The 27,088-nt window shown below is 35.7% G+C and overlaps 1 protein-coding gene across 2 annotated transcripts in view; it reads right to left on the minus strand.

The window, feature by feature from the left end:
- The window catches only part of NSF (N-ethylmaleimide sensitive factor, vesicle fusing ATPase), a 104,409-nt gene that overhangs the window by 18,877 nt on the left and 58,444 nt on the right, over positions 1–27,088 (minus strand). For both annotated transcript variants that reach the window (XM_016203910.2, XM_087826270.1), the window contains exons 13-17: positions 22,118–22,213; positions 18,729–18,885; positions 15,703–15,836; positions 6,346–6,412; positions 4,471–4,550 (exon numbers count right to left, since the gene is read on the minus strand). In XM_016203910.2, the coding sequence (XP_016059396.1) occupies positions 4,471–4,550; positions 6,346–6,412; positions 15,703–15,836; positions 18,729–18,885; positions 22,118–22,213 (534 nt within the window). The remainder of the gene's footprint in view (positions 1–4,470; positions 4,551–6,345; positions 6,413–15,702; positions 15,837–18,728; positions 18,886–22,117; positions 22,214–27,088) is intronic.

Consider the following 27,088-nt stretch of genomic DNA (forward strand, 5'->3'; position numbering starts at 1 on the left):
TAGGAACACAGTAGGTTTGTTTCCACCATCATCACTACAAATACATAAGTAATGCGTTGTGCTACTGTGTGACGGCTATAATGTCACTAGGCAATAGGAATTTTCCAGCTCTATTATAGCCTTATGGGACCACTGTGGTATATGTGGTTCTATATATAGACCAAAAAGTTATGCAGCGCCTGACTGTACATGTATTACATATAAGTCCAATTTACACAGAACTTTATAAGACAATCTACTACTAAGAAAGTATATTTATAGGGAATTTTATAAGATATAGCAGCCATCTCATGTCATTGACTTAATAAGTGGAAAACTGGGCACTAAACTGTCAAGCATTGTACATTATTTTTCAATGAAGAAGTACAATGCAAAAGTCACCACTATAGGAGTGATTACGATTAATATGTGTGGCAAAATGACTAAACCTCTTTCCTAAAGTGGTTATATATCTTCTTGAGTCATATTGTAGTCATTAGCCAGAGTTAATTTTGAACAGATCGATGGGGAGATACTCATGTTTAGGCCTGCACAACTTGGAGTCTCTTCCATTATCTGCTTATTTTGCTAAAGCAACCCTAAGCTTGAAGAGTTGCTTAATATTACCAAGACTTCCTATAACATCTCTGAAGTAAGAGTGTACAAAGATGTCATGAGATTACATAAAAAGCAATCTTGTCTAGAGACCAGTTACATTAAAATGAAACCCATGGGGAAACAAGTATGTCTGCCTGAGTTCCCATCAGGGGTTTACTAACAGTCTTTTTGGTTCACATGTTATGCCCATCTCAGCTCTAAACTTCACTTCTTTCTTATTAGGTAATATTCTGAGGTGCCAGAGCAGTGAGGAAGTCATTTTTTTCCAACAACTTTGTACTTTAGCTAAAACTCTGTTAGGTCTGAGTTCTACTTCAGTAATAGTGCTGTGAATTCGGAGTGATTTTCTAAAGAGTCTTCCAACTGGTATGCTGCAAACAAGTTATAGGTGGACTAAGATATCAATTCTCATCTGCCTGTGGGAAGGCTGGGGTGGCTGCATCTCTGGCCAGTGAGTGGCCTCATACCTTTACCCAGGCATAACATCAAATGTTATCATTTTCTATATGCCATGATCTGAAAAAGGTAGGGAAGCACTAAACTGAACAAGGAATTTTCCAGCTCTATTATAGCCTTATGGGTTCTCCATAAATTACAAGGCTATTCTGGTACATACAAATGTGGCCTTCCAATTTCATTCCTAAAGTGTCAAGTAAACCTAGCGTTAAGCGGTCAGGTCAATGGGCTTACCTACTCACACTTGTTGAGGAAACTGGACAGTCATGTCATTTACAGCCCCAGCAGTTCCTTTTCAGGCGTTTTATTCTGTCTCTCCCATCCCCACCCAAAGAGAAGGCACCAGAAGCAACCGAGGAAAACAATCAAGCCACTGGTGCTGCAGGTTGCGGAAGGTCTACCTGGCCTTACGGCTTCATTCCTGCAGCTGCCTTGACATTAAGCTCAAGGCTTTCATTCTCCTGACTGTGAAAAGCGCATTCCCCTCAACTTCCATAAATCTGTGAAACTTGAAAAGAGCCCCAATGCCATCAAGTAAAAGAGCGGGCTTTAGGACTCTCACTGGAAGGAGGGGTGTCTTCAAGCCTCTCACTGCTAAGCCGGACATTTCCTAACACTGGACAAATTGTACATCCAGCTCAGGGAGGGTGAACTGCAGTGGTCTTTTACCCTCCAAGCCAATTGTTAGCTTTTCACAGGAATCAGCAGGGAAGCACATGTGAAACCTCTGTGCTGACGGTGAGCACCCCCATGCCTTGTGTGACTCTGCATGTAGATGAAGCAGGCTGGGAGCTTTCTTAGCTGCTGCTGCTGAGTTCTCAGAGCAGCCCTTTTCTCCGGCGTGGCTCCCTGCTGGGACAGCCCTTTTCAATTTTTCTATCCCCCCTCGATCTCTTCTCCAGCACAACACAGGGAAACTTGATTGAAATAAAGACCTAGGGAACATGTTTTATTTTCTCCTGTTCAATCCATTTTAGAAAAGCTTTTAATTGGTTTTAAAAAGATGCTAAACAAAATGTGATGATGTTTTTCAGTCTTCATGAATTACAGATACCACTTTTTATACTTTTAAGGGGCTAATAAATCAATCATGAAATTAATTCTCCAGCTAAATTTAAAGCAAATCCACTGAATACCAGATTCATTAAAAAAATCTATGCATTTACTTAGAAAAATTTTAAATTCAAAGAAAATTATCCTAGTAACTGAAATCTGACTTGAATTTTTAGTCCTACCCTGAAAATCCAAGACCGAAGCAATCACAAAGGGAAAAAAGGAAGGCTTGTGAACCAGTTTTAATAAGCCAATTTACAACGACGGAGAGGAGTGGGGGAGGGGTAGTAGAAAAGAGAATATCTTGATACATAACAACATAGTGCCCCTGAAGGGATTCTTTTATTTGAGCATGTGCACACATGCACACAATTTTTCTGTGTGAAAGCTGGAATTACAACAAATGCAAAATTAAGGATTCCGTGGCAGATATGATTATTGTATACATGTACAGTTCCTGTTTTTAAAGAAAAATGCCCACAACTTTTGTTTTCTTGACAGTGATAAAATAATAGCTTTCTACCAGTCTATGTATTTCTATAAATTCAAATTCATATACTCTTAATATTTAATTGAAAATATCTAAAAAACCTAAATGCTTCTGCCCTAGAATGACAAATATTCTTGACACTGGATCACCCTGTAATCTTCCCATTTTCCTGAGAGAATACAAACTAATTTTAAAGAACAAGGTGATACAGAGAAAGCATATTTTAATTTTGTTAAATATATACCAAGAAATATTTCAAATATTAATTTCTTCTGACACTGATTCACTTACACAGGAGGTCATCTAGCAGTCCAGGTCAGAGTCACCAAATTCTGATTAATGACAGGCTGGTATTCTCTTAAATGAGACTCCCTGCCATTTCCAGTCACTAAAGCGACCAGATCTATTTTTTACTTCTACCTATTCCTATATCCTTCCTTTTCATTCCTAAGAGAAATGCCTTCCACATCCCTTTTTAATGATCCAATCCTTGTTTCTAAGATTTCTCCCAAGCTGGGCCAGGTGCCCTGGGTGCTCACTCCTTACTTCTAGCTTTTTATATAATCCTTCCTTCATTATTTAAGTAGTTTCTGAAATCACTTTCTTTTGGGGGGTAACCACTTTATTGAGATATATTTTACATAACACAGAATTCAGATTTAAAATGTACAATTCAATGGTTTTTAGTATACACTCAGATATGTGAAATCATCACCACAGTCAATTTAGAACATCTTCATCACACAAAAAGAAAGCCCATACCAATTAGCAGTCACCTCTCATTCTCGCTTTTCTACCGTCAATCTAAGTATAAGTTAAAACCCTAATCACTGGGAATGATAGTTTATGGAAAGATAATTTTAAAAAATCCTTTCACAATGCAAGTATGTAGTAAAATTTCAAGGTTGTTGTAGGTTGTTTCTTTTCACTATTCTAGAAATTAAAAAACCAAAACACAAAAAATCAAGACAAATCCTTTTCTTTAGGTGTAACACATACACACACACAATTTTAACTGTTAAAATAAAAAAATTTAGATTTACCAGCTTAATATTAAATATTTTCCATACAGTTTAGTTTATATCTCTAACTTCAATTATGAAATTCCCATACAGACATTAAGATGTTTTTCAAGTTAGTACTCAGCCCCTTTGTATCTGCCTCTGATTGGCATTTCTTCGAGGTTACAGCACACAAAATCAATCAAGAGAATTCGTGTCTTGTGTCATAGCCAAACGTGCTCTGGCAGCCTCTACATAATTAACATATTTAACCAACCCTCACAGGGTAGTTTTAAATGTGTTAAGCTATCAAACTACCTGTCTCCAACAGCCACATCAGTAAAAATGCAGCCACATGAACCAAGAGTCCGGCTGCAAACTCGCCCCTTAAATAGGCCACATGCCACAAGAGAAATAACTCAAATTCATCTGTTAAAATGAAAAAGAAAAAATGCAAATAAAAATCTACCCTAGGAAATAAATTTCCCCAAATAAAAATTCTTAAAAACCTATGACATGATAAAATGAAACAAATGAGAACATGGATTTAATTCCTTCCACATTAATATTATAATCTCTCATAGGAGATGAAGGGAGGTAAAGATGTGTTATATAATGGGGAACTTAAAAAACAAAACAACTACTAATTGAAACTATGGGATTTATAAATCTTCAGAAAAGGAATGAAAAACTTCTCTGATTGTTAAGAAAATCATTTATCTTAAGACAGAAAGCCAGGCCTGATGACCTTTCAAAATTCCTCAACAGAATTGTATATGTTTATGATAACCTATGATAACTTTAGAGAGAGTGTGCCATTATATGCAATCTACTGGAAAAACTCTGTGAAGATGTTCCTTCTATTATTTTTACCTGAGGAGGAGCCTTCTTCAGTAACACAAGAAGAGCCTGTAATACCAGATTAGAAAATCGAGGGCCAATAGGGACATAATCTGGAAGAGAAACATTACCACGTTTAGGGACTTGATGCACAGAATACAAACAGATTTTTCTACATCAAGAGCAAACGCAGTTCTAAAGAGTCATGCAACTAATGACAATAAGAAACAAATATCTTCAATAACTTCAATGCGTAAAATATATCAACTCTTATCTGTAAATTTTTTAAAAAAGCTTCTAAATATACATTTGAGTTCATGTAGACATATTCAGAGACAGTTATTTTTAATGGAGAAAAACCCCAAATGTATTTACTAAGCATTTCCAAGAAATCAGAGCCTCTAAGACTGGTCCTCAGGTGGTGAAAAATAAAGAACTTTCTAAAAGAACTTACCACCTGTTAAATTTCTACCAATCCTTCAATATTTTGCACAAATGCCAACTCCTTAGCTTTCTCTGCATATGTATATGCACCCTTGCCCTGTGCTTAGAGCTACCTTCAGACATCAGCTCTCTGAAGTCAAAAGTGATCCTTCCCTTTTCTGATTATCCAGAACAATGGCACGTTCTGCTTTGCATTAATTTTTGCCAATATATGTTATAACGTCAGACAACATCTTATTTTTCTGAGACCTAAGAATTCTAGCACAGTAAGGGCTCAGCAAATGCTTGTTGAGTAAATGAACAAACAAGTACAGATAGCTTCATACAAGTGAAAATATACTCAGAGGGCACACATTCCTGACATAGTAGTGTTGCTATGACCACACATCTCAATTGTGTTTTGATAAAGGAATTTACAGAGCTATGAGTATGTGCCTAAAAGCTTTTAAAGAAATAATCCTATAAATTGGGCTAAAATGTATCAAAAATAGCAGACCAAAAACCCAGGTCACTAGATAAAACTATTAATTTAAAAAGATCTCACAGATATACCTGCTTTGCCTTAGGAAATAACAAATATTGCCTTAAGAAACAGAAAAATAAATAAATGAGGACCCAAAGCAAGTCTGAAAATCATGGGGAAAACGTAGTCAGGACAGTTAACTTGAAATCATTACTTCACCAGTGTGGGTAGCTTAAGGAAGAAGAGATTAATCAGGCATTAGATAGTATTTTCAGAGATTTATTAAGTTCAGGTGGGTTCAATTTCAAATGAGTTTATTACAACACACTGAGCCATTGTTATAATTTATTTATAGGTTATACCTTATGAGTTGAGTACAAGGACTGCCTTATTCATCTCTATATTCTGTAGGTGTGCACTTGAACACAGATGTTCAATAAATATTGTTTAAAATTACTATAGAGCACTTTTAACTTTCAGAATGTTTTCAACATTATCATACCATTTTTGTCTTACAATTACTATATGAGATAAGTAAGGAAGGGATACAGTCTCTGTTTTATAAGAGCAGAAACTGAGGTAACAGAGAGCTTGCAGCTTCTGCCCCAAGTGTTTTCTCACTCCAATCATAAACCCTTCTTTCATTAGCTCTATCAATGTTCATAAGTGGAACCTCTGAGCTACAGGCAGTAAATATATCAGTCGACAAAAATTACTAATCATTTATTATGGGCAGGGAACTTTGTAGAAGATACAAAATATTATGAGGCAGGAGTCCTTAGAGGGAAAGCAGCTTATAATGGAGTTACAGTCATAAGGCATACTTAACATGAATACCATCATTGACTGGAGAGAGAAGAGATAATGTTATATTTTCTTATAAGACAAAGGTATTTCTATTGCCTTAGAGTTTATAAATACCTGTTATTTTTCTCTTATAACTTGTGAGACATTGGCTATAATGTGGCAAAGATAGTATAATAGCAAACGTTATGACTCACCAAGCAGTCTCTCAATGTCATCCACAACTACACAACTGAGCTGGGATTTGTATGCATCATCAAAGATCTGAAAGAAAGCAAAACCATTTATTATCTCACTGCTCTCCATAATTATGACAATTTCCAAGAAGATAAAATTTAGTTAATTCTTGAACAATGCCTAAACAAAGCACAGTAAAACACCAATATTTCAGACTACACTAGATTAGAATTTAAAAGGTAATAGGATTTTAGAACTAAAAGAGTTCTTGCATTTTAAGAATGAAAAAAACCAGGCCCAAAGCAGTTAAATGACTTTCCCAAGATGATACAACTGGATCATGGCTATGTCCTACCTGGGATGCAGAGAACAGATAAATCCCATCACATTTATCACAAAGCTCTCTCCTATCTCTCTTTGTAAGAACACGGTTTTAGTGTTGTGACTCAAGGGCCAGATGAAGCCACAAGGGATATGTAGAATAAAATTGGATGTCATTTTATTATCTGTAAGAACTGTGACCCTGTTAAGCAGGAATAACATTGAAAGAACAGAAGCTTGTCAACTCAAATCTGACCATAATGGTCAAAGTATTTACAGAATAATTAAAGTTGGATCAGATAGATCTGGTTCTACCTTTTGAACCAGATGAAAGATAATAGTACATGTCTTATGACAGCCAAAGAAATGGAAATTAAACGAAGCAGTGAAGGAAGTTGTATCCTGATAAGGATGTAGCAATTTCAAGCCAGATAGAAGAATTAATTTGCAATGAAATAAGATGGAAGAGTAATACTTTTCTCTTTATTTGGAGATTACACCTTATGTGTAAGTTGAATATAAGCACCTAAGGCGTTGAGGCCGGCCTTTTTATAAATGTTGGGTTCCTTTTCCAGCAACTATAATTGGGGCTCAGTGCATCTCATTGGTGTCCTCTATAAAATTATTTCCTGCGTCGCAGCCCAATCTCTGGTTGATAAGTAACCTCAGTGCACCAAGATGGAAACCCACCTTCCCTCCCATCTTGTTTGGGGTGACATAATATTACTTGGCAGGTATCTTTTAACTATACAGTATTAATATTTTTCATATTAAGTTTAAAGACAACCTGTGTATATTTGGTCTTTAAAGTATTTGTAACAATTAAGAAAATTTACCATATTAGATTACTAGATTAGCCTTGCTAGTTCTATTTAAAATATGCAATTGAATAATTAATTTTATGTTGGAAGGTAAAAGATAATTTTAATAGCCTTGCAAATGGTAAAGATAATATAAGATTAACTATATTTATGTTTTAATTTAATTTATTATTAAATAAATGTAATTATATACTTACTTTGAAACTTAGAATGTTTTTTGTTAGACAAACTAAAGTACTTCAAAGAGAAAATAAAATATTTTAAATGTGAAAATACAGTTTAAGATATTTAAAGAAATTTAATTAAACTGTAAAACTCCTCTTTTAAGTAATTGTTAAATTTTTCTAGACTTATAAATAGAAGAGATGTAAATAGACTTTTAAAATGTTTGTTTACTTTTGTTAAAAACTAGGTCTTACATGGTATAATTTTGATATGCTGAATTTTAATTTTTTAGACCTCAAGTTAGCTACAGATGATCTGTTCTTTTTTAAAAATTTTAAAATTTATTTTCAAATTTATTTTAGAGAGAGAAACATCGATTGGTTGCCTCCCACATGTGCCCCGAATGGGGATTGAACCTGAAACCTGGGTATGTGCCCTGACTGGGGAATCAAACTAGTGAACTTCTGGTTTATAGCTCGACATTCAACCGCTGAGCAACACTGGCTGGGCTCTTTGTTATTTATTGAAGACTGAACCAATACAGCAGCCAATGAGGTATCCTATCAACTCAGGTGATTTCAAGGAGTCACTGAAAATAATGCTTTGTTCTTAAAAATATTTTTCAGAATTCTATTAAAGCCCTGATGCAAGTATTTAATTCTGTCTATCAAACTGTAACATCATAGATTAGAGACAAAGGGGCCCGGAATACCACTTTCTACATTTTCCCCAAACCAGCCCTTCTCCCTTCTCAAAAATAATGTAGAGTTTAAATGGCTACAGGGACCTTGAGGACATTGCTTGGGCCTAAATTGATGACAAATTGCTATGTAGTCTCACCAACTTATCTCAGGTATTGTGATTCATGAAGCATTACAAACCACTTCACAGTTGACTACATGGTCTATGTATAACATTTTAGAAAAAAAAATACAGCAGTCATTCAATGTAAAGTAGTTGTTTTTTTTTTGTTGTTGTTTTTTACAGACAGCTCTTAATGTACTAATTAGCATCACGGGGAGAGGAGCACTCACAGGTAACTCTTAACAACATACTATCCATGACAAAGGCAGTGCAATTCCAGTTGTAACTTGACCAGTTTCAGTTGACCAGTCAACTGAAACTCCTTTGGGTAGCAACTGCACTCTAATTTAAATACACACACCCCTTTCACTTCTTACATACTGTTTTCCTTATCTAGTCACTAGTGTAATATAAGATCATCACTCTTCTCTGGATTCATGTTTTCTGCCTAATCTCAGTTGCTTCCATTCTCAGCTTCCTGGCCCAAGCCCCAGCAGAGTATTCACTAAGAAGATACTCAGATCTGACTGGCAACTATATGGGATTAGCTGCCAGACTAAAATGTGAGACATTTATATACTAGGTTGGGACGGTCTACCACAACTGTAGGTAGATAAATTTGTAAAGGAGTACTAGAAGAAAACATGCAAAAAACTGCACAGGCTAGAATACTACAACTGATGCTCCAAATTTCTCACCAGTGCCAGCACACAGCAGATATGCAGTGCCTGCTCCAGGTCAAATGATGCCAACACAACAGTTAGCCACGTGGGCTGAAGCTGAGGCTAATGGCTGTATCTTAGAGACTCTTTAAAAAAGTTAATTTAAATTCTGATCCTCTCATTTAGTAAGATGAAAGTATGATGCTCAAGCCTTTTCTTGCTAGAGAGGTTATCAGCAGGGGATCATATAAGTTATCACGGAAACCAGGACACTTGAAAGGGGAGAGATATTAATAATCACACTGGCATCACAGGTAAAACCCAGGATTGCTCAAAGCAAACTGGAGTATATGATCACCCTAGTTTTATCAGGGAGTTTCCTGTAGAGCAAGTAAAATTATCAGTATGTAGATTTAAATATATACATATATTTACACAGATAGTCTTAAAGTTGGGTGAGAAGTCTGACAGAGAAAGCTAAAGGAAAAAATGGGAAATACTGAAGAAAGAAAAAGTGTGAAGAGGAGTGGCACAACATGGACGTAATGAGGACTAGTCTAGAAGATGAGGGATATGTGTAGAAAACAGAATCCCATAGTCTATTTCTAGCTGTGGACATAATGAGATTGTCATTAAACTCTCTGGCACCACCTCTCTCATGTGCAAAGGTAGGTAGGGGTCATAAGAGACAACCTAGAACATGGGGAGCCTGGGTTAGAGGCAAGACCAGGCTGGAAGCACTCTAAGCGCTGAGCAAAAGGAGGCATGGGGCTCCTGACACACAGGGGTGAGGGGCAGGTCTGAATGTGGTCCTCAAGGACACTGCAAGCTCTCAAGGCACACAGCCCACTCCTGGAATCTTCTGACCAGCTGGGAGCCACCTGTGTGTAGGGGAGCGGCAGCAGCTGCAGACTCTGGAGTCTACATGAATATAAATGGGAACACACCAGCTTTAGCTCCACGTTAACCCGCCTTTCAGAATCACAAGCCACAGCAAAGCGTGCTCTAAGTAAATTCTGTCCTTCATATTCTGTAACCTCTTTAGCGCTCTGATGATGTAAGTGAAGCCAAATTCTCTGCTCCTTTGGGGGCTGAAAGAGTTCATCGCAATTCTGAAGTGGTTGGCGTGAAGTACCTAGTTAGTAGGAATCTGATGATTTAGAAAATCCCTAATGCAGTAAATCTGTCAACAATTAGTTGAAAGCATACTCTAATCATATTTGGTAGCATATAAAAACGTAAATGAGCAAATTCAAATCAGTGCTATCAGTAATAATCTCTAGTTTCTAAAAATAACTTGGGAGTAGACCAAGCAAACATTAGCTGTCTTCTAATGAAACTGCCTCAGGAAGTGGACCTAAACTTTTGGCAAAGCACTAAAGATTCCTGGAATGACCTTAAAATCCTTTATTTATTCTCCCTGCTTTTCAGGAAAAATTCTTACATTTTCACATAACATGAGCCACAGAGTGAGGTATTCTTAATAAAGTAAAAAGTCACAAGGTTTGAAAGTTCTACTAAAGATGTGTACCATCTTTGTTTGTGTGCCAAACAGATACAAATGCCAAAAGACAAAGTGCATTAAAAAAAAAACAAGCACCCGCCCCCCAGCCACGCAGGGACCTGCCTGTGATCACTTCTGAAGCGCCCACCTCTCTCAGTTGATACATGCACAAACTTCAACAAATCAGCTACATGATATATTAGGATGTTAACTAAAAACATCCAAATTCTGTTGCTTAGTAACTGCTGTCAAAAGATCCAATTTCCAGCTCTGCTCTTTGTATGGACTAAACCATGAAAAGGGGAGGATTAGGCACCATGATTCTGTTCTGTGAAGACTACAATTTGCAGTGGGATTTACAGGAGGAGGATATTCAAAGAAGATTATTTCTTTCGTGCAAAGCTAGTGGAAAGGAAAATGTCTTCCATTAATTTTCATTCCTTTAAAAGCAAGACTATATTATGTTATTAATGGGTACAGTTTTATAAATCACTAATATTTTTACTTAATTTTATTCAAATAATTTAGTCCCATCAGATTGTTCTATTTCCTCTCAGTACCGATTGTATACTCAGAAAGTGTCAAGATTAGGTAATTAGTTAAAATTAAATTCTACTGCTTTGTTCATTTAATGCTACTAACAGAACTAGTACAACAAAATTTTTAAAAAGTATAGATGCAAAAATGGATAATGGAAAGAAAATTTTAAAATAGAATGAAGCTGGGAAAACAAACATAAATGGGGGAATCTGTGAGTATTTCAAGTATCTGAATGGAGCATATGGTCCCCCCGAATGTGAGGACAATACCTCACACAGACTGGCAGTGTTGAGAAGCTGACCTATGGAGAAAGAACTTAAGCAAATTAATAATAGTGCAAGGTGAATTTGAAATAAATTGAGAATAAATTACTTTCATGCATTTTAATACTATCCATATGTGAACAAAAAGCAATAGCTTAAGTACAGCAAAATTCTAGATACTCTAATGGCCCTCTCTGACAAAAACTCTTATCTCTTAGTCTAAATAATAAAATGGTATACAAAGATATTCTATGAATTAACTATTCAGACCACTCCTCTTTAACAAAAATTAATGCTAAAATATTTCTGAGTTTCACAAACTATTACAAGGTATTTTGAAAAATCTTTAAAATTGAGCATTTAGTCATGAAAATGTAGCTGAAGAAATACTTAAATGTCAATCTTTTATCTATGCAACTGGCAAAAAAATATTTTCATAACATCAAGTGTAGTTGAGAGTCCAAGGAAACTGAAAACTCTCATATGATGGGGCCGCTAGTGTAAATTGGTTCAACTTTCTGAAGAGGTGGGCTCCTATAAATCATTAGTATTTTGATATGAGAGTTTTGATAGCAATATTATAAAAAATCTTTAAATTATTCATATTTTTACCTTAGCAATCCTGATTCTGAGAATTTATCCTAAGGAAATAACCAAAAATGTATGTACAATAATAATGATAAGTAAAAATAACCACTACACTTTATAAAGCACATATTATATCCTAAGACACTGTGATACTTTACATAAATTACCATTTAATTCTCTTAATAATCCTGAGGCAGCTATTACTATTATCTTAATTTTATGGATGAGAAAATAGAGACTTATAGTCAAGAGCTGGTAAATGTGGTGGAGGAGCTGGGATTCAAATTCAGATCTATTTGAAACCTAAGCCCAAGTTCCCAGCCAGCAAAATATAATGCTAACTCTAAGAAAAATCTAATAAGAAAATGGGGGCAGTAATTTCCCTAGTTTCGTAGTTCTACAGAATATCATTTATAATTGTGAAAAGAACCTGGAAACAACCTAAATGTTCAACAAAAAGGGAATGTTTAAATGGATATTATATAGCTATTAACATAACAGTGAGATAAATTTTAATGACATTGAAAAAAGTTCACAATTGGAGGTATGGGGGCAGGTGGAGGGACTGAGCAAAAGAGAAAAAACTAAAACAAACAAAAAAATAAAACCCAGATGAGAAGGAAAAAAAGAAGACAAAAGTTCATAATATAGTAAGTGAAAAGAGCAGGTTTAAAACAGTCGTCCAATGTGATCCCCACTACAAATGTGTGTGTGCCAGTGTGTCTGAGCAGAGAAGAAAACTGAAGGACTAACATGGACCTGTTTTTATTTTCTCCTATGTTCTTTTCTACATTTTCTAAATTATTTTTGCAGTTAGAAAAAGCTACATTTGGGAATGGAGTTGCGGGGGGGGGGGGGGGGCACTTACAAAGAAAGAAAGAACTGTCCTGTCCAGAATGATAAAAAAATTATAAATTCTGCTCTGAAAAAAAAATTAAAACATCTTTTTCCCATCCTCACTACAAATGAAGGGAAGACAACAGTGGTGGGAGGCAGACTAGAGCTACTGAAGAATGGCATTTATATTTCATTTCACAAGCAACCTGGAAGACTTAGCACCTTAGACTGGTTTGAGCCCTCAGGCTTTTGTCAACCTATCATTAGGTAACAATGTGAAAATTATTTGCACAGAAAGATTCTGCAATATTTCTAATATAATTCTAAGACACCTATGCTTCATTCTTTCTCTGTTCTGTACTTTAGTTTCAGGGAATAATATTTTTTCCTCAAGGAAAACCAAAAAGTTGAATATGTTTTTGTTATACTGCTGAAACAGAAAACATTTTTGTAACTTTAAGGGTATATGGATGATCCAGACAGTGAATCATGAATTGAAACAATTTTGAATAAGCTTGTGTAGACACTTATTTTCATATTCCTTAGCCTTCCACTCATTTAAAACTCTGCCTTGAAAGGCTTCAACAATTTAAAGATTAAAACATAAGTTATTAAGCCATTAATTTAACCATTTAAGCCTCTAAAAACAGCACATATTACCTTCCCCCCTCAAGTCAATTTGCAAGAGATTAAAATAATAAAAATGATAATATCTCACACTTACAAAGCAGCTTTGATCTGCAGGAGCCTAAAGTACTTTTTAAAAACTTTTATACAAAAGCTAGGACCATCCACCCACATCTCAGAATACATCTGAGGCAGATGCTGGCAGCTGGTGAAAAGCAATGGAGTAATTTACCATCTGCACAGAAGATGACTACTTTTTTATTTTTTACTTTTTTTCTTTAAAGATTTTACAAATTGATTTATAGAGAGGGAAGAAGAGAGAAGGAGAGAGAGAAACAATGATGTGAGAGTGAAACATCAATCGGCTGCCTCCTGCAAGCCCCCTACTGGGAATCAAGCCCGCAACCTGGGTAATGTGCCCTGACCAAGACTTGAACCAGCAACTTTTCGGTGCATGATGCCCAACCAACTGAGCCACACCGGCCAGGACAGAAGATGACTTCTTTTTACAAGTATAAGGAATAGATGGAGTTAGAAACATGCCAATAGAATCAGCTGTTCAATTAAAAGGTAAATTCAATGACCACAGATTCCAAGGGCTATTACTTAAATTTTTACCAGAGGAAGGGGCTTAAGGGTTTGCTTTAGAGGGGGAAAACACCAACAAAGAAAACCAACCCCTACCTACATCAAGGAAATTACTGGTCCTCATGACTCTGTCTAGATTTTCTCAAGAACAGATATTATTGGCTTTACTCCAGACACACAATAAACTATGATATTTAAGTTCTTTTTGTGTCTGAAAACATTTCCCTCTCATTCATACTCAATTTCAAAGGTCCTTATATAATTTTTTTTCTAAATTTACTGATTTGAGAGAGAGAGGAAGGGGAGGAGAGACACATGGTTTTGTTGCTCCACTTAAGTTATGCATTCATTGGTTGCTTCTTGTATGAACCAGAGATTGAACCTGAAACCTTGGTGTATCAAGACAATGCTCTAACCTACAGAGCTGCCTGGCCAGGGCTCCTTATATAGAATACTTAACTTCACATTTCATTGTGCAGGACTGGAATCCTGCTCCAAGCTCTGCCTCCTCCAACCATTCCAAGCACCCTACACAAATAATTTTCTGCCACCTGCACAAACAAGAAACTAACTTTTCAAACATATTTTTTTGGAGTATGCTTCTTTTTAAACATTGTTTTCCTCTTCATTTTCTTCCCTAAAGAAAAACTGAAGTAATTCTACCCTATTTCTTTATAAAGTGAGGGCCTCTGAGCACAGTAAAAGAACACCTGAGCTGTCTTCACTAGGTAGCACTTCAGTTCTCAAGATTACTTGCCCTGATTCTGATTTTCCCACATCTCTTTAACTCAGAGTCAGTTCTTATCTATAAAAGGTCAGGCATGAAAAAAAGGATTTAAGTAAAAGAAATACTTCAACTAGATACAAAATAAAATTTTTTCCCTCTCTGGGAGTATACAAAATCAGAGTATCAATGGAAACACTGGCTACCAAGTGAGATGAAACAGCCATTAAGTTTTCATCATTGATTTTTGTTGTTGTTAAAGAGCAGCCACCTACTACCCCAGATGCCTAACAAGGCATTTGCTTGAATGTATAAGAGATGGACCAGGTGGTCTTAATAGTCCCCCAGCTCTAGGAATCTATTCTATGCTGTTCTAACTCACTGATGGCTCAAAGCAGCCATACTGAGAAGGTGACAAATGGCACTTGGAGAAGGAAGAAGGACGAGGACTGCATTAAGTTGCCAAGCAAACTTTGATGATCTAATATACCATCATCCTTTTGTAGGGGTTTTTGAAAATATATTTCCAATGATACACTTCTGTATACAGTCAACTGAATTGACATTCAAACAGTTTGATTTTGTACACTGATGAAAGAACTTAAAAAAAAATCCTAAATGAATTTGCTCCACTCTACTCAAATGCTCTCAACTAGGATCTTTCTTTCAATCAAGCCAATACAAACTTAAGAAATGAAAATTAATTATAATATGTATAAAACAAAAGTAATAAAAATGCATTACAAAGTTAAACTAATCTAAAATAGTTGCTGTTTCTTCCCAAATTCTGCTGATAATTTAGTTCCACTTGAGAAAAACATAGTTGCTATGGCATATATACACACACAAACATAGATATATATGTACACGTGTACACACACACACACATATCTAAGAGATATGAAATTAAAATGAAAGTAAAAATCTTGATACCTTCTTCATGGCCTGACACTTGGCTGTCTCAGAAAAGCCAATCATCTTATCAGGAGAACAGATCTTGATAAAGGGGAAGTTGGATTCCTCTGCAATCTTTGCAGCTAATGCAGTCTTCCCACTGTGAGGAGGGCCTGCATAAAGATATGAGCAAGTCAGGGGAAAAAGCCAACCTAAGCAAAGGGGGATAAAACAAGTTTAAACTTTTATCTACAAGGTATTGAGGTCTCAACTAGTTGCTCATTAGCATATCCTGACACAATTTCACGGCAGACATGTTTGCTCTTATTTATTAGCAACTAAACTTAATGAACTGATTAGCATTTCTCAAAAGTATGATGAAATACATTCCTTCTTTCTTTCTCACATAGCCTTAATCTTTTAAACTTCTGGCTAAATATATAAAAACACAAGGGTTTTGCTTCTTAAAAGAAGAGTACATTTAAATGCATATCACTATTTATGTTTAGTTCTACCAAATCATTTTGTCTAACAAAAAAATACAATTTTAGGAGATGATTGTGGGGGCAGGGAAAAACTGCCTTATTAGAAGCAAATGTGACTTAAAAAGTTAGAATTCTAAAGACTCAGGCCTTTGCATAAAGGCAACCAATCTACAAACTTACCTGTATTTAGACATCTTTCCTTCTTCCATTCTGCGTAATAGAAGATGTGTCCCTCTTCCACCCCTGAACCAACCAATTCTTCCTCCCCATCTTTTCCTAAATCTGACATTATTGATAGAGCCCTCTCCCCCTATGTTCACCTCTTCCTCTTCACACCCCTTGACACTACTCTTTCTTCTCCCTTCAAATGGAACTTCCCTAAATAATGATCTACTCTGGCTACCTTCACTCTTCTCCTTCCATCCTTTCTCAAACAAACCCTATGTCTTCCATTTCCATTACATGGAACAGACTCCCATCAGGATCACCAATGGCCTCCGTGTCACCAAATCCAACAGACACTTTATCTGTTGGCCTCTTAAGAATATTTTATACAACTGATAATTCTCCTCTTTCTTTAAATATTTTTCTTTGATTCTGTGGGAGCACATTTTCTTTCCCCTTCCTCTTACCTCTCTGGTTACTCTTGCTCAGTATCCTTTGTCAACTCTTCCTGCTCTACTTAGTTCTTTTTTTTTTTTTTTTTTAAATATATATTTATTGATTTCAGAGAGAGGAAGGGAGAGGGAGAGAGAGTTGAAACATCAATGAGAGGGTCATCACTGATCAGCTGCAAGCCCGCAACCTGGGCATGTGCCCTGACCGGGAACTGAACTGCGATCTCCTGGATCCTAGGTCGATGCTCAACTGCTGACCACGCCTGGGCGGCCTCTACTTAGTTCTTAAATGTTGACATACATCAGAGACCAGTTCTAGGCTCCCTTTTCTTCTCAACCTATACCCTTTCTGTAAGTGGCTTCATCCACTCCCACGGATTCAACAACAGTCTATATACTGATAATTCATGAATGTATATTGCAGCCAGACCTCCCTTTGGAGCATGAGACCTACATATCCAATGGGCTACTCAACATTTCCAATTCAATCATCCTATAGGAACCTCAAACTCAACATATCCAAAACTGAACTCATGATCTTTCTTCCCCAAACCTGCCTTTCCACTAGTGCTCCCAATCTTAGTAAACAGGCTGTGTATACTAGAAACCTGGGGATTATGCTTGACACCTCTCCCATAGTCCATCTAGTTACTGAATATTTCTAGCTTCAGCTCTTCTATCTACAAAATAGGGATAACAGCAGTGTCTATCTTCAGGACTGAAGTGGGGTTTAAACGAGATAATATGTGTAAAGTTCTGGTAGAGTGACTGGCAAATAGTAAGAGTTCAAAGAATGATAGCTTAATTATAATTAATAATAATTATAATACTATGAAGTCTCTTTTATTCTACCTCCTAAATATTTCTCAAAATGGTCTACTTACCTCATCTCCACTACCACTGTTACTTCAAACTACAATCAGCTCTCATTAAGACTAATGCAACTGATCCTAACCATTGGACTCTCCTATATCTTTTTTTGCCCTTCCAATCCATTCTCGATCACAAAGCAGCTGTGATGTTTTGAAAATACAAATCCGATCATGTCACTTCACTGCTTAAAACTCTACAAATGGCTTCCCATTGCTGCTCAGAGAGTTTAAATCTTTAACATGGTCTACAAGGCTTTGCATGAACTGGCTCCTGTCTACTTCTTCAGTCTCATGTCTAGCCAATCTCTCTTTCTGCTCAATTTCCTTCCTGCCCAGGGCTTTTTCACATGTGGGTCGCTCTACATAGTACATCTCCTGATTAATTTGTGCAGCCAGACTCTCCTCATCCTTCAGGTCTTGCTTCATGTGTTTCTCTCAGTGAGCCTACCCCCAGACTGTCAGGAAGGGTTCAATCCCCTTGTCATGTGGACTCACTGAACTTCTGTTGTACTCATCATAACTGTAAATAAACAACTGGTGAAGAGAATGTCCTTCTCTTTTTGTCTACTTGGTAAAATCCTAACTGATCCTTCAAAGTCTAAATTAAATACCACCTCTAAATACCAATGAAATGAAACACTAAATTAAATTACCCTGACCACTGATGGGCAAAATGACTTGCATTCGCACACATCTTTACACATATACACTGTAGTTAGGACTCTTTACATGTCTTTTTCAATGATCAAACTGAACTTCATGAACATCTTTGTAAGTAGTACAAAGTACTCAGTGAATATTTATTTAAGTAAATTGAGTACTATGTGGTATTACAGTCTATTAAGTAACATAGAAATTTAGATACAATACTACCAGAAAACTATTTGCTGTCATTCATCAGTAACATTCTATCCCCAACAGAACTTGAACTTGTATACAATGCTGGTACACATATACTGGACTACTATTTTCAGATGATGAACAGCTTTTAAAATGCAAACAATTCATTTTTCTGGAATGTGCTACATGGCTTTGTAAAAGTGCTGCTCTTTTTTTTAAACTTTTAATGCCATCTCATAATTTCTTCTCACCTTCCAAAAGGACGCTAACCAATGGTGTGCGGTCACTGTTTTTGGTCTGCTGGACCAGCAGCTCTCCATCTTCTAGAACTCGAGTAACTGGATCACCCCATTTGATGATACCATTCATAATGTAACTTGCATAATCCTCTTGGTTTGTGCCAAATGCCTATGGAAGAAAAGGATTTTAAGCATTAGTATTAAAAATTAAAATAGTTAAAGGTATAAAAGATGAGTAATAATTCTACACAATAAAAGTGTTGAGCCCATTAATATCCCATATTAATGTAAAAAGCCTGAAAAGCAAAAGAACCTCCACTATTTTATAATTTCGCATTTCATTTTTTACCAAATTGGGGAGAGGGGGTGCTGCTTTGGGCGACTTAATGGAAAAAACAATAGAGTCTAGGCTCAGATTCTACCAGAGCCCAAGCTGTCATAATCCCTGAGAAAGGGTATGTTCCAATGTGTTTATTTCTGTAAGAAGTACATGGGTTGTTTTCTTCTGTTAAAGCAGACAAAGACACTATCCTAACTCTTACTGTAGGTGTCATGGATTAAAATGGAAATGTAAAATGGTAATGAGGAGATCCTGTCCACATCAGCTTGGTGAAAGGAGATACAAGTTAAATGGCACCAAGGTAAGTATACGTGTGTAAATACAAGATTTTAAATGAGGCAGAAATGAGCAGTTGTAATGAAAGATTGACAGGTTAGGACAATAAAATAAAAGCAATTATTATATGTAATAATTTTAATTGTGTTCATTACATATTGGAGTATAAATCACATCCCTCTTCATTTTCAACTTCTAATCTCATATTGGAACTCCCATCAAACCAGCTGCCAAAAGCAGTCAATAACTTTAGTACTTAGTTATTTAACTGAATTGAATTTTCATAAGGTTAACAAGAAATGAGTAGGAAAACATAACCCAATGAAATGTAAAGGTCATATGTCTTGAGGATTTTACAAAGTTATTACATCCTTCACCAAGTTAATTTTTCACTACCCCGATGTACGGAATAATTTTAACTCTTCTTTAGAACTTGCACCTCACAGAAAATCATTCTTTATAACAGCGTCTCTAAACAGTATACAATGGTCTCATTACTCTATTACTTTGCCACCAAATCATTTCTCAGAGCTCTCTTTGGTCCTTGCATACACTAGTCCTTTGATTCCTGAGTACAAAGGAAAGTCCTCATTCCCTGGTCTGGACATGGTGCTGCATTCAGTGGCCCTGTAAAAAGTTATAAAGGAAGAGCGTAATAAATACTGCTGTAGGAAATATGTAGATTGGCTGACTTTTGTCTTTAATTATTCCAAGTATATGCTCTAAGTCTCACAGCAGCAGCTTTAAGATACCTGAACCAGGAAACAGGGACCCTCCTGGGCTACACAATATGTGAGTCTTCCTTACTTATCCCATCACTTAATTTTTTGTTTTGTCCCCCAGGCTCTTGGAATAAAGAAAAGAAACTTATTCCTTACTTAACTTAGTTATCTTAGTTTCCCCTTTCTTGTAGCCAAATCAGTTGCCATTTAAAAATCTTGAAATAGATCAGTTAGGCTGGGCTATAATATTTTTGGTAACTATTACAAATGACATCAATGAAAGATTAAGCATTTCCATTGCTCAGTAACTTTTGGAAGTAAATATTTTATATTTAAAAGTCACAATGGCAACAAAAAAGTAGACAGGGCTAAAACAAACTTATTTTTATCTTTAAAGGGAATACTTGCAACAAATAATTATTTTCAAGACTATATAAAGAACTTACACGATCAAATAAAAATAAAGAATAAACATACAACAGTAAAACAGGCAAAGACATGTCTAGCATCTCATGAAAGACACTCATATGGTCAATAAATACATGAAGAAATACTTACCTTCGTAAGACCAAATTAAGACCAAAATGAGATATCATCTTACATCCAACTGAATGGCAAAAATTAAGTCTGACAATACCAAGTGTAGATGATGTAGAGTAACAGGATCTCTTTTACATTATTGGGGAAAGTGCTTACTGTTTCAACCACTGCGAAAAGTTTGAAATTCTTCAGTTTGAAGTTGGACATTCATATGCCCAACAAACCAGCAATTTTATTCCTCAATATATATCTAAGAGAAACTTGTTCAAGAATGCTTATAGCAGCACTTGTTTGTAATACAAAAAACTGGTAATGTCCCAAATGCCCATTCAGAAAAATTGTGGTAGTCACACAATGCAATGCTATTCAGGAATGAAAATGAATGACGTACAGCTACAGAAAATCATATGGATGATTCTTGGTAATAAAATAGCAAGCCCCCCAAAATTATATGCACTGTACTTTATTCTACATACTATGTAGACTAATGACAACAGTGTGTCACAAACTGAAGATTAAGACTAATCCAATTCTGTGCACCTGAGGTTCATTTAAAAAAGAAAACCAAACATACATATACCTCTTTAAGAGGCCTTTCTGCACTTTGTTTTTGTACTAATATAGGACTCCAAACAATGGTTACTCAAGGAAAAGTAACCAAACATTAGTGGTTATTTTATGGGAAAGTGGGTTAATGACCTTATACTGTATTCTTAAAGCTCCAACTATGACTACTGAGTTTTGAGTGCATTAAAAAAATTTGACACATTATTTTTTATTTATTTTTATTATTATTTTAAAAATATGTTTTTATTGATTTCAGAGAGGGAGAGAGACAGAAACATCAATGATGAGAGAGTTATTGATTGGCTGCCTCCTGCATGCCCCCATTGGGGACTGAGCCTGAAACTGGGGCATGTGCCTTGACTGGGAATGGAACTGTGATCTCCTGGATCATAGATAAATGCTCAACCACTGAGACATGCCAGCTGGGTGACACATTATTTTTTAAAGGGCACTTAGAATGGTTAACAGTCCTTACAAACTATAGCAGTCAAAGGACCTAAAGGTATTGAGCAAGAAAAAGGCATGCCTTGGAGGAGGTTGGAGAAGGGTAGAGAGAGGAGAATATGAGAGTTAATTTTAAATACAATACATAACTAACACATGGAGGATGGATGAATTAGGATGAATTTTGGTTTCAGCAGCTTCGGACTGTATAAGAACCAGTGAGAAAACTAATTCTAGTTCAATATAAAGTAAGAACTAAAAATCAGAAAGTCTCAAAATGGGATAGTCTGCATTGTAAGATGGTGAGCTCCCTATCATGAGAAATATTTCAGTAAGCATAGGTTAATTACCCAGCCATCAGAGTTATTGTTTGAATGTTTCTAATACTAAGATTTTTTTATTTTTAAAAACTACACAGGATATAACCTTCCACAATACTGAGTAAAACGGCAGTTACTTTTCTCCTAAATTATTATTTTTTGGCTTATACATCACTCAATATTCATACTCACTGGTTTGATATCATTCTCCAAAGAAGCAAGGAAGTCGCTCCTGGTCACCTGCAGGCTCTCTGCTTTTTCCATGTCCACTTCAACCTTAGTACTGGCCTAGTTAGAAATGAAAACAAAATGTAAGGAATTCTAAGATTTAAGAATATTTTCAGCCTAAGAATGTAACACCTGAAGATGTTTAAAAGCATATTTTCACAGACAAATAACACCTCTCTCAAATTCACAAACATATACACCTTTGCCCGAACAGTTCTACTTCTAGGGGATTTATCCCATAAGTATAGTCACAGATGTGTGCAATGTTATATTACCAGGATATGGACAGTGATCTGTAATAGCGGGAGAGAAGAAGCAAATTAAATGTCCACCAGGCGGGTATCAGTTAAGTCAATCATGACACATCTGTACCAAAGAACACTGGGTAGCCGTTTCTTTCTAAATAAGGCTCAAGGAGGAGAAAATACATAAGGAGGGTCTCTAAGAACACTGGCTGTCATTCTTATATCAGAATAACCTTTGAGCCTTTATAGATACACAGATACCCAGCCCCACCCCCATCAGGATTTTGATTTAAGAGGGTCCAGGCATTTATGTTTTTATGAAGTGCCGCAGCTAATTCTGATGCTCAACCAGGTTTGTAAACCATTATTCCAGGAGACCAAGGACCTACAACTTTGATTTGTACTCATACTTTGTGCTTGAGAATCTGTGTGCCAGCTTCAAATATTCTGCTTACTGCACCTGGAGCTGACACTTAGAACAGACATCTGGAGAAGCATCAAGGCCTTTATCAGCACTTGGAGCTGCCTGGACCTGATGAGTGATTGAGATACCAGCACATTTTAAAATGTGACTGGGCTCTCTCCCAATAGCACCAGGCAAGTAAGTCTAATATTTAAAATGGTACTATGGTTTACAAAAAAGTTATCTTAAAAAAAATCTGACTATAAAACAAAAGTATGTTAAGCAACATCAATCTTCCATTGATTATTATAAAATATGAGTCATGTTCCTTTAGGAACAGGCTGCTGAGACAAATAAAATGACAGTGTTAAAGAAGGCCTGTCCCACTTTTCCCTATACACTTTGGCATCCTTGAGTGTTCTACAAAGAGAATGTATTCATGTATGACTTCCATATTTTTAAAAAGAGAGCAGGTAACAAGTAAGATTTAAATAGATAGACAAATATTCTACTTAAATAAAGAGAACAATTAGCATTTAAATTATTAATAGGGTTTTCATTGGTACACATTAGGTATTCGATAAATATGGATCACATTTTTTGACATCTCTAAGTCTAAAAAAATTGTGTTACAGGAAACAAGCATTTTCCTGAAAGAATTATGATGTTTATAATATATAAATCTTTTAGCTCTATAGTTTATAAAGTATGTTCATATACATTATCTCATTTCATCATACCCATTGTCTCATTTTGTTCTTATTCAAACCTGGAAGTTTTCTTAAATTGAGGGTAAGGGTGATTTAATTAAGGGTAGATATACAATTTCCTTCCTAGGTAACCTTATATAAAGGCTTTAAACTCTGAGTAAGACTTTTTGACACATCTAAAAGAATTCTACAAGGTATAAACTTTAAGTTGAAAGTGAAGAAGCAAGCTCTGACAGAGTCACATTAAAATCCCAGTGAAGCTACCAGATCATTTTAAATGTCCTTTCCCTATACAGCCCTAACTTTTTACTAAGACGTTTTATATTTTGATTTCCTCTTATAGTGAAACTGAAATGACAGAAACATATAGCAATATAAAGGGAAAACCTTGTCTATCTTTCAACGTTTGCCAAAAAATATGATAGATTTCAGGACTGAAGCTGGTGTGCAACTTGTCTTTTAACTATGAAGAAAGGACTTACCCAATGAATTAAAAGTGAATTAAGATGGATGGGGTAGAGTTATTTTAGAATAAGTTGGTTTTAGGTACTCTAAGAATTTCAGAGGTTACCTAATTATATACTATCAACAGTAATACAATTGTGAATTATTTCTATTCATTAAAATAAGTTTTCTAAGGCTTTCTCTTAGCTAATTTTTTACTATTTAAAAAAAATAGTAAAACCTTATTTTAAAAAATTCTACAATTCTGAATTTTTACTCATTCAGAAAACCTTTTCTCATTTGTCTGAATTAGTGTGATTTTCCCCTGCATTTTATTTATAACAGCTAATCAATATAGAAGAGGCAACATCTTTCAGCTTATACCTGCAGAAACTAATAAACTTGTATTTCAACACTAGCAAATATCAAGTGGTCACCCTTAAATTTCATAACCTTTTAAATCTGACCTTTCAAAGTTCTTATCATTCCTGTTAAATTAAGGGTAGAGTGACCTTAATCAATCAAAATTCTACCGAAAATAAGAAATAATTTTATTGAAGTTCTGCAAACATAAATCAGAGCTTTGATTCAGTTGTAAAGTATGTGTATGTGTGTGTGTGTCATCAATTTATTTCCTTACAGCAGATAAGAGCATAAGAAATTTGGGTTATGAGTCTTCTCTACCTGAAGTAGAAATTCCTTTCAAGATAAAAATAACCAAATGTTACATGAATTTCAGTTGACCACAAACATGGGTTCAACTACAAATGACATGAACATCAGGTGTTTATGACTGGATTTTCCACTTGTTTCAGGAAACCTGAAAGAACAGTTTAACAGGGAAGATCTGTTTAGTTTAGTCCACCTGACTTTGTTTAAACCTAAATCTTTTGAAAAGAGAACAAAACCCACTAATAATGGTTTTTTATAATGCAAAGAAAGAACCCCATAACAGTTGAATTTTGTGTATCGGTTCCATACCAACTTTAAATCATAAGTTTCAAATTGCTTACTCATCAGTCACTACTGGTGAAGCGATGAACACCGACAGCAATGGGGATATTAAAACTGTATGCCTTTTGTTTGGCTGAGGAGTCTTGTTAGGAAAACAGTGTTTAAAGAACTTTTGACAATACAGATTTTTTAAAATGTAGAAAAGGGAATAAATGTTAGTGTTATTCTTTTGGGGGTGAAGTTAGTGTCTCACATAGCCTTCCCTTCCTTGAAATGCCTATAAGTCCCTTGTGTTAGATATTCCACAGATACTGTAAAAAATTAAAAGCTCTTTGGTACAAAAGGTGTTGATCACAAGTCTACATGTTGCCTGAAATTTAAATTAAAAATAATTCAACCACATGGAAAAAGTGAGGGAAATAATATCCACTACTTGCACTAGTTCTTACTTGTAAATCTGAAGGATAATATATTCTGTATAGTGGTAACCAACATATTAGCTTTGCAATTAGAAAAATGATAACAGCAAATAGTCAACAAAAACCAGAAACTCAGATATTGAAAAGGATATATATGATATCTCTCAAATCAGCCAATAATAACAAAAATGTGAAGAATTAACATTTATATGTAGTTTATAAAGCACTCCTATATACAGTATTTGATTTCATTTTCACAAAAATCCAGATGAAATACATAGTCACTGCTCTCTGACAGAGCAAAAACAAGAAAGTGAAGAAGTATAATACATAATCACACCTCAGGACTATGGAATATGTGATCTTTCCACCCTATCTCATTGCTTCACGTGTATACCTAATGCACGCTTAAAGAAAGCATGTTTCTTAGTGAGATGATGGTTTAGAAACATGCTGGGATAAGATTATTATGGTTAAAATGGCAAATAACAAAGTAAGAGAAAAATCCAGTGGCTAATACATATGGAAAATCTGATAACTAATAAACTCGTTATTGTGGATTATATCAGGAAGTACTGATGTGTGGTCTGAGGTGAAGGATCAGTAAGGTGGGCAACAATTCTCACATCATTTATACAATTTTTTTTGAAGTCACCATCACTTCTTACCAAGACATTTCCTATAGCAAGGAGAGAAAAGAAAAGAAAAAGAAAGGAAAAATCCACTTCATAAAGAACCTAATATTACATTCCAACCCTATCTAGACCTTTGGCTTTTTTAAAAAATGCAATAGTACTAGTATCTTCCTCCTATTGGGTCTAAAGAGGTTGCGAAAGAGGATTTTCTTATCTATCTAAAGTGGCTTCCTCCAGTATGGCATTCTTGATCTAGAACAAAGTCATTTCTATTATGTAGGGAAATTATGACTTACAGATAGTTTTATTCAGAATACATATATAAGTTTACTAACTTAAAAAATATTAACTATCTACAATGTTCTCAATATTTAGACCTATTTGAGATACTGTGGAAGATGAATAAGATACAGACTTAGAGTCTAGAATAGGGCTTGGCAAACTTTTCCTGTAAAGAGCCAGATAGTAAATATTTTAGGCTTTGTGGGCCATGCAGTCTCGGCTGCAAATACTCAACTCTGTCATTGTAGAATGAAAGCAGCCACAGACAATACATAATGAATGGGTGTGGTGGCTGTGTTCTAAAAAACTTTATTTGGCCCAGCTGGTGTGGCTCAGTGGTTGAGCATCGATCCCATGAACCAGGAGGTCACAATTCAATTCCCGGTCAGGGTACATGCTGGGGTTGCGGGCTTGATTCCCAGTAGCAGGCGTGCAGGAGGCAGCCAATCAGTGACTCTCATCATTGATGTTTCTACCTCTCTCTCCCTCTCCCTTCCTTTCTCTGAAATCAATAAAAAAATATATTAAATACACACACAAAACTTTATTTGTAAAAACTGGTGACTGGCCAGATATGGCCCATGGGCCACAGTCTGCTGATCCTTGGTTTAGAGCCATTGCTAGAATATTCCCAAATAACTAGAACATACTCAACCTAACTGTTCAGGCTTTTATTATTTCCTGTAAGAACTGTTATAAAAGTTCCTCTCTCTTGTCTGTGTCGCCAACTCCACTCCCCTAAATACTCCACTCGACACAGCTGCCAGAGTGATCTTATGTTTTAACACTATGTAACTGCTATTCTTAAAACTCTTCAATGGCTTAGCACTACTCACAGAAAAA

This window comes from Miniopterus natalensis, chromosome 17, assembly GCF_054644295.1.
Source record: "Miniopterus natalensis isolate mMinNat1 chromosome 17, mMinNat1.hap1, whole genome shotgun sequence".
Classification (NCBI taxonomy): Eukaryota; Metazoa; Chordata; class Mammalia; order Chiroptera; family Miniopteridae; genus Miniopterus; species Miniopterus natalensis.